This window comes from Agelaius tricolor, unplaced genomic scaffold (assembly GCF_023055355.1).
Source record: "Agelaius tricolor isolate 1412-34295 unplaced genomic scaffold, bAgeTri1.0.p SCAF_4, whole genome shotgun sequence".
NCBI classification, from domain to species: domain Eukaryota; kingdom Metazoa; phylum Chordata; class Aves; order Passeriformes; family Icteridae; genus Agelaius; species Agelaius tricolor.
The window spans coordinates 13,925,603-13,934,820 of NW_027269264.1; the positions used below are offsets into that span (position 1 = coordinate 13,925,603).

The 9,218-nt window shown below is 47.2% G+C and overlaps 1 protein-coding gene across 2 annotated transcripts in view; it reads right to left on the bottom strand.

The window, feature by feature from the left end:
* The window catches only part of IDUA (alpha-L-iduronidase), a 46,265-nt gene extending 43,715 nt beyond the window's left edge, over positions 1-2,550 (bottom strand). For both annotated transcript variants that reach the window (XM_071424650.1, XM_071424649.1), the window contains exon 1: positions 2,156-2,550. In XM_071424650.1, the coding sequence (XP_071280751.1) occupies positions 2,156-2,280 (125 nt within the window). In that variant the 5' untranslated portion in view covers positions 2,281-2,550. The remainder of the gene's footprint in view (positions 1-2,155) is intronic.
* Between the last annotated feature and the right edge of the window lie 6,668 nt (positions 2,551-9,218).

The window sequence follows — 9,218 nt, forward strand, 5'->3', positions numbered from 1 at the left end:
CTGTTTAAGTCAAAAACGGTTGTAGTCTACACCTTGCCTGTTGTAGTCTGTCTCCTATGATATTGACCAGACTTGTGCTGACTGTAACTCTGCTGGGAAGAGTCATTTAAGTCATCCCTGCCCACTCTGTACCCATCCATATAATCATCCCGCCACCAAAGGCACTGCTGAATGAATCTCCTACTGCCTAACTGTCTGTGTACAAAGGAAGAAACGCCTGACCCCACCTGGACAAGAACTTGACACAACAGAGATACTGCTGATCTATTACCCCATCTCCTGCAAACTTACCTGAAAGTTCAAGTCTTTCCACAAACCACATCCATTTATAATGCTTACTACAAATCAGCCAGTATACATGAGCCCCTCTCTGCAGTTTCACCAGCATACAAGACACTTAAAAACCATCTCTATAAGATAGTTTGAAGTCACACAAGTGATACTGAGAAATTACCAGTTCCATTCTTACTAAAAATGTATCAGCCATTTCAATCTTTTTAATTGTTCCAGTAAATAAGGACAACATTAACTATAAGATTCTGATGGAGTGCTTTACTACTACTCCGAAATTCAAACTGGCTTCCAATCAATAGTGGCAAAGACAATTATTTTTGCTTAGTCCATGTTGAATAAACATTCTGAAATTCACACCCTGTTAGAGAGAAATTTTGCAGAAACTGTGATGGGATACAAAAGAAAGCTGACAGAACGGTGGGTTCTGTTAGTGGTGCTTTCAGCATCTGTCCTTTCCTGTTCTGAGTGCAAAGTGCCCATCTAAAAGAATTTCGAGCCTTGCTCCCAGGTTTTCTCAGCTGTTGATCCACAGCTGGGCACTTGCCCAGAAAAGAAGCTTTAGCAGCTGCAACTCACTTGTGCCACTGCATGAGCTTTCAAGGGATTTTCAGAAATACTAGCATTGGCCAGATATTATAAAAGAGTAACTGCTGACCCATGGGTAGCCTCTGCCTCTGCTACTGCTACTCTGTCTTTCCTTCACATGTTTGCAGCTTTCCAAAGTTTTTCACACAATTAAAACCATGAGTGTTTCATAGGCTGCAGTTTAAATGGGCTAAACATACTATTTTTAAGGCAGATTTTCATTAATGTTTCCTAATACTGCAAGAAAAATTTAAAACAAAAAAAAAAAAAAAAAAAAGAAAGAAAAAAGAAAAGAAACAATGAAAGAAGAAAAAATCTTGAAAGCCCAAACGTTTCTCTTCATCAGAATGTATTTTAGGTCCTGTTCTGTTCCCCCTCCCTTGGAAACCTAAAGAAAAATCTTTTAAGTTTTTTCATAGGGGACCTTTATGCTTTATACAAAAGAAGTGCACAAAGCACATACTCATTCCATCCCTATTGCAGCTCTTTTCCACATAAGCGTTAATTAACCCACTGTATGCCTAAATGAAGTAGATCATAATCACTTTAGAGTAAGATATAAGCATGGCAGTGGAATATACTATCTCTTGCTTTCATGCCTGCTAGAAGCTTTTGGTAGTCTCACTAAACTTAAAGGCTGTTCCAATCCTAATTAGTTGAGCAAGACCAGGCTTTTTCCGAGAAGTTAAAGCACGACCAGAATACAGGAATTTCTGCATGGTCACCACCTTCCCCCTAACTTGGGTCAACTTGACCCACTGGCTTCATCTGGTGGTGCATCTGGAAAACGTCTGTCAAGAAGAACAAACTCCTAGAACTATCAGTCTTTTGTTTGGTAGTACTAGAACTTTCCGAAGTTTTTCCTGGGGCCCTTTAGGGGCCCTTGGCAATGGAAACACTGAAGAGTAAAGGGAAATGAGTTCTGAGTATCCACACATGTACTGTGCTGGGGAAGAAGAGGGACTTTACATGCTCGAGGGGGTAAGGAAGCAAGTCAGAGAAGGGGAGACAAGGCCTATTTTTTGGCCAGTTCACATTAACTGCCACATCCCACATCCCCCCCTACACTGTGGACCTGGTCCAGCACCAGGCTAAGCGATAAGGGGCAGCAAGGGCCCTCTGATCCCACAGCAGCAAGCCCGGGAGAGCCTCTTTTCCTCCTGGAAGGCAGCGTCCGCACGCCCTGGGGACCGAGAGGGCGGGATGCGGCCGAGGCGAGGGCCGAGGAGCCTCTGCCCAGCGGCTCGGGGCCCGGAGCCGGGCGGCGCGCGCTTACCAGAAGCCAGTGCTCCTCCAAAAGTGCTGCAGGGGCCGCTCGGCTCGCCGGGCATCCACGTACACCTCGTACGCCGCTGAGCCCGCGCCCAGGTGCACCAGCAGCAGCCACAGCAGCGGCCCCATGGCGCCGCGAGGGCCGCGGGGCCGAGGAGCGGGGCCCCACCGCCGCCCGCCGCCGACGCGCCAGGGCACGCCCAGGGGCCCCGCGGCCCCCCGCCCTCGGAGCCCCGCGGCCGGGGGGCTCCTGGCCGCCGCGCCGCTCCCGCGGCGCAGCGCTGTGGCCGCAGTCGCGGCGCCGCCGGTTCTCGGGGCTCTCCCGCCGGCAGTGCCGCGGGGCGGCTGCGGCTCACCCGCGCCCCACACGGGGGCGGTGCGCACCGCCACGCCCGCGCTCCCTGTGCCAAGCCCGGGAAGGCCGCGGTGACGGGAGCGGAACCGCCCTCCTTCCCCGGAAAAGCGTAGGGGCAGGGTGGGGGCTATGTCCGCTGGCTACGTGTAAACCAATTTATTGATCTCGGTATGTCGAAGAGCAGCGTGCGCTCTCAGCCCAGAAAGCATCTGGGCTGCATCCAAAGCAGCGCGGGCAGCAGAGCGAGAGGGGGGATTCTGCCCCTTTGCTCCCCTCTGGTGAGGCTCCACCTGGAACCCTGCATCCGGCTCTGGGATCCATTACAGGAAGGACGTGGAGTTGTTGGAGCAAGTCCAGAAAAGGGCCGTGAAGTTTTCAAGGAGACTGAAGAACTTCCCGTACACAGACAGGATACGAAAGTCGTGGCTGTTCAGTCGTAGACAATAACAGACAAAAACTGGAAGACGAGAAGTGTAGCTTAGTTATTGGGAAGAAATTCTTTACTGTGGAGGTGGTGAGATGCTGGAACAGGTTGCCCAGGGGGGTTGTGGATGCCCCCTGGCAATGTTCAAAGCCAGGCTGGACAAGGTCTTGAGCAACCCAGTCTAGTGGGATGTGTCCCTGCCCATGGCAGGGGGATGTTTGGACTAGATGATCCTGAAGGTCCCTTCCAATCCTTAACATTCTATGATTCCATGATTCTATGAAGAGCTTTAAGTGTGATTGGTCACACACAGCCCTCAGCTTGATTCTTTAAATGCTTGTTTGCTACCATGTATATCTGAGGAGTTTTCCATGAGGTGTGACTGTTGTCTTCAGGATCATTCTCGTTTACCTATTGTGCCTTCAGGAATTCTACCAAGCCTTCCAGGCAAGGAATCCAGTTCTATGCTGCTAGCTGCACCCTGAGCTGGGATAGCAGCTTGCCTTTGGGTGAGTGCTGTTGTCTGGGCTTCAGTGAGGGCTGGTGACACTTTGCCTGCCGGAAAGGGTGATCCATGAGAGGAGGGCCTTGCACCCACCCAAGCTGGCTCTTTTGTTAGCCTTCCCTTCAGAGGGATAGATTGGAGGAGATTAACACCTGACAACCAAACACCATACTGTGATTTTTTGCTTATTAACACCAACCCTGCGCCTCTCTCTGTAAGTGGGGAAGGTTCATTGTGGGGCCAGCACAAGATGCCAGTAGTTTCAGCACCTAGCTGTGATGGACATGTAGAGGAACCAACAGCTCCATCCCCAATCAAAGACTTTGACAAAAATTTTAGAAAAAAAGTCATTTTCAAGGGAGAAATCCCCTGAAGCCCATAGGTTCTACCACAGACCATTCCTTTTGACATAAGTAAGGCTTGACCCTTGAAGACCAAGTTGACTTTTCCTCAGAGACTTCTAAAACAGAACTGTTGCATTCAGTTTGGCTGATTTCAAAGTCTAATCTGGAAGACAAGGTGTCAAACCAATGCTATGCTCTTTTTGGCCAGGAAACTTTGGCTGTCCTCAGGCATGTTGTATAAAGTCCTGAAACACCACAAAGCCATGCATGTAAAATGGTGCTGTATTGACCTTTTAGAGAAGTCTCTCTCAGAGCTCCAGGAAAGTCTGTTCCCTGGGAGTCTGAGAAGAACGTGACCTCCAGAGCATTTCCAGGAAGGTCCTTCTCAGAGATTGGGGTAGGGGCTAAAGAGAATATCTGCCTTGTTTTCTACAACTTATCCCAAGGCATGGGCAAGTGCTACATGTAGCACACTGGCCACACCAGGCCTGAATTTGGGTGACAGAAGCGAAGTAAAACCCCTGCTAAAGGCTCCATCAACCACAGGTTTCTCTTCCATGTCCAACAAAGCAGCTAAGGTACTTTTGAAGAACTGCAGTTGCCCACAGGAAATCTTTTCTGCTCACCACAGCTGCTTTGGTGCCTCCTGCCAGGGAAAGAAAATCCATCAGAATTATCTGCAACCTGTGAAGGAGCCCAATACACCTCTGTTCCTAAAACATCTGAGGGCTGCTGCAAGGAGAGCAGCTGGGAGCATATGGCTTGTGTTTTCCCAATCACAATAGTCGACTGAATCAACATGTTCTGGCAGCATTTGCAGGTCAGATGCCAGGCTACACTGTGAAACTCCCTTGCCTGCTCTGCCATCCTCCCAGTCCTCTTCCAGGGGCAGCACAAATGCCAAGATTACCTCAGATTACCTCCAACACACAGTTTGCCAGGTTTAAAAATCCGATTCATAGCTAAACCATATGCTTAGGTTTCTATGAGCATGGTTCTAGAGATGATCAGGCAGAGCCATGATAAAAACCTTGGTCAAGGTGACCGAGTGAAAAAGGTCCCCCTTTTTGCTTTGACTTTCTGCTCCTCCAAGGGCTGGGAAGTACCCAGCAGCAGTTGTCTATGTAGCATTTTACCAGTGAGATTTCCCACAGCTGTCACTCCCATCCAAAGTACACTGGGGATTTTATCACAGCCTTCTCCCATCTCCCTGCAAAGACTTAGTGAGAGCTCTTCCTGTACTGAGGCATTCCTGAGGAGGCACAAAGGCATGAGGAATGGAGAGCAGCACTGTTCATTGCCCCTTTCCAGTATGTTGAGACTGACCCTTCCCAGCTATCTGGCCCGCTTAAAATCCTCCAGTGTCTCAGACTGGGGAGATGAGAGATGTAAAACCTCTTACTCCTAAACTGAATCATTCTTCTGAGAAAGAGTGCTTAAGGCATTTAGCCCCAACAGCTCTCCCGGCAGCATCCCTGCAGATGTTCTGAGAACATAGACATTCTGGGCTCCTTCAGACACATGAAGGAGCTGGTAACTTCCTGCTGCATTTTCTTTCTTTGTGAAGAGGTACCTGCACAATGCACAGGAAATTTGGTTGTATGTGTTGAGGGGGTTTGTGTGTGTCTGTGTGAGCTGTGAATGTGTGTGCTTTTCTGTTCAGATGCCTCCAGCTAATTTAGTACTTAATTGAATTATAAACTTGGCTTCAAAGAGTGTCCCTGGAAATGTCAGGATGGCTTTGTCACACAGCCATCTCATGCCACAAGGCAGGAAAAAGACTTTTGCTGTAGCATAAGGAACTTGAAGCCTAGAAAATCATCTGGAGTTACCTGGATTTTTTTGTAATAACTAACTACTGTTGTAATTCACTAATTCTTGGTGAGGCCTTCCAAGGTTTATGACAGCCTTTGCTTCTTGGATGACTTCACATTCCCACATGGTGGCAGCTGGTGTTTGGACAGATAGACTTGGCTGAATAGTCTCAAGTTTCATGTTATATCTAATCCAGTCTAACCAGGACTTCTGTCCTGTTCTTCCCTGCCGCTGTTTGCCTGTTGCTGCTGTTTCCCATGTGTCAGGTCCAACATCAAGGAAGGTAAAAGGAGGATAATTCATCTAGCTGACTGCCTGGGAAGCATCTCCTTTTTTGATTCAGTTTGTTTTCTTTTGCAGAGACATGACACTGTGTAGCCTGGTAGTACACAACAGAAGAAGCACAGGGACAGAGGGAGGAGGGAATGAGACCGGCCCTGACTGAACTGCCTGCTGGCAGGCTGGAGAAGGCATAGCATGAAATTGTGCTCCAACTCATGCATCTTCATGGCTTCCATAACATGGTCAGCCTTGTAAAATCTAACTCTGAATTGATGCTGTTTGTTGCAGGAGTCTGGCAGTTCTATATGCCCATGTCAATCACCAAACTGCCACTGCACTCATAATATCTCTGCAACAGACTAAAGGTATCAGACATCCATATCTCACATCGGGAGTCTTATCAGCAGCACAGGATGGATCTTAGTTCTGCTTTTCTTATGGGCGGCTTGTTTACAAAGCTTAGCTCTGACGATGTTGCGGCTTTTACCCATGACCTGGTGGGCTTTGTGAGCCCCAGCTTTCCTTCTTCCTCAGTTTATCTCCAGCTTTTGGGATGCGTAGTTGAACTGGATGTGGCCTGCAGCTATCTGTTGCCTTTTCCCTCAGTGGGACAGTTCTATGTTGCCTCCAGACACGCAGTACCTGTAGCACTAAGTTTTTGCCACAGGCTGTGCAGGTTGCAGACAGTTGTAATACCTGCTCCCTGGTGGTGATTGCCTGTGCTTGACTTGCTTTTCTTGCAGTGATCAGCCCCAGACAGAAGTTGTGCATGATGCAGGAATGTGGATGCACTCCTGAAGGAGCCTGGAAGCTGGTAGGTGACTGGAACATATCATGCTAGAGTTGTACGGGATTTTGAGGGTTGGTGATTTGTATAGGAGAGAACAGCATGCATTACTCTGCTGTAGGGTGGAATGTGCTGTTTTCTCCCAAGGGCTTCAGATTTTTAGTTTCTGCTTATTTCCTGGTGGGATGCTATAATTTTTTTTTCCATCTCCCACTTTTGGTCTAGATACAATTCTGACAAGTTTCAGAAGTGTTTCGTGGCTTTTCCAGTGGAGTTTCTGGACTTCGTAGCTAAGGTGGAGGTGTTCTGTGCCCTTAGGGGACCAACTGCTGGTATACAACAGTCTGGGTTGATGCAAACATACTCAGAGTGATGAAAATACTTCTCATCCCTTTACAAGTGCTTTTCTCATCGTTACGTAGTTTACCTAAGAGGTGGGTAGGAAGTCTTGATATCATCTCTGCTGATTACAACAAATTTAACAAGTATTATGTGAATGCTTGAAATTCTAGACACCATCCATCTGCATATCTCTAATATCCCAAAGCTGACTACATTCAAGGCCAGGATTTGACATCTTCCTGCCTTTGTGATACCTCAGTATATTTAATTCAGTGCATATAGCCTAGAGTTATTTCTTAAATGCTCTCTCATTTTTCCAAGGACATGGACCTTATCATCCAGATGTCACCATCCATTCCACCATGATTGAATGTGACTCAAGGGGATTGTTTTGCTGTAGTTCACTACTGTACAACTATTTTTGTCATCAGATGTAACCTGGTACATCTAATTCTGTCATTATGACTCTTAGCCTGAGGGCTTCACATCAGCCTGACAGTGTGTTGTCTCAGGGCTTGTCTTGGCCGGAGATTGTTTTAGCTGTGGTAGCAGCTGTTTGAGAGTTGTGTGACTGCTTCCTACATTTTTTCAGCTTAGCTCTGTGAATAGCATCCAGGGTAAAATGTGACAGGCCTCAGCATGGACCAGCTTATCCCTGAGGAAACCGGCACCTCATCACCAGCCCTGTTCACTTAGCAGTGCTCCTCTGAACTGAGGAGCAAGGCAGATGCTGAGTGACAAATGTGGTCAGCCCAGAGTCCAGGTCATTAAATTGTACCAGGCAAGTATCATGACAGGACAACTCTGGGGCCAAACTGGGAAGTCAGACTATGAATCAGAGTGTAGATCAAAGATCTGTGGCCAGATGTAGGCAGTGCTGAGATCAACACTCATGCAAGATAGCTTGGGTAAGTTGAAGCCCCTCTGAAATGGGGCTCCTGGGCTGAAAGGAGAAAGTTGTGTTGCAAACAATGAGGTTATTTAGTTCTCATAGATAGAAGGGACTACTGTAAAGATGTTCTTCCTCTACTGGGTTAAGTACCAGTTCCTCCACTTCAGGAGGATTGGGGTGTTGGGCCTGAGGCTAGTATGTATTCCATCTGCACTTAACGTGGTGCAGAAATAAATCTGAAATATTTTACTGCCAGTTATAAAATTATGGATTTGCTCCACTGTCTCTGAGGAAAGAGGAACACTGTGGCTGAGTGTCAAAGTTTAGATGGGAACTACTGAAAGCAAAGCAGATTTTATTAACAAATGATCCAAAATAGCCCCAAATGGGGCTCAGGCAAGCACACTACAGTGACCAAGAGCCTACATTTGATGAAGAAATTGGCATGCCAAGGACTCAGTGTGATACCCACTTCCTGCCTGAGGAGAGCTTGTGTCCTCCCTGAGCCTTAGGACTCGGAAGGACAATGGCAGGCTAAACTTAAAGACAGAGACAAGGGATAGATAGTAGGAATTTAATACGTATCAGTCTCACTCTTATTTTCAGAGTGTTGATTTTACCGTAACTGAACCAAAGCTAGTGACCTTCTGTATTTTAGTTAGACTGTGGAGACCCTAATTAGACTAACAATACATTCTGAGCTCCACCTGTATTCCCTTTTGCCCATACCAAAATTTATTTTAGAATGTAGGAAGAGTGTTGTAGAGCTACCAGAGAGAATGACATTGATGTTAATGGCAGTCACATCTGTTATGACTGGAGTCAGGTAGAAGAGAAGCAGTTGGTTAGCTGAGGATGAAAAACTGCCTGGCATCCTTCTAACAAGCCACCTTTTCTCCTCAGTTCCCTTTTTGGCTGCATCAGCTCCTCAGGGTAAAAATTACCATGTATTTGTGTGGCACCCGACATTTCTTTTACAACTCCTTTAGGGCCCCTTGGTGGAATGAGGATTTACATATATTTACCTGTGGCCAGAGCATGTTCCACCACTTGCTTTGAGGAAGGGAGGCTGAGTGTGGAGGAAAAAACACATTTATCCCTCAAACCCCAACAGTCTTTGATACTGTCTTTGCTCCTAGAACTGGCATCAGTACACAGGGGGGACAGAGCATGGGGAGTTGATTTCCACAGCTTGTTCTGCCAAGCTCATTTGAAAAGAAAGCAGGGTAGACAATATCTACTGTTCTTCCCGTGTTTATCCAGGTCTTTGTTTCATTGTTGAAGGCAGTCAGGTTGGTCAAGCATGGTTTCCCTTTAGTGA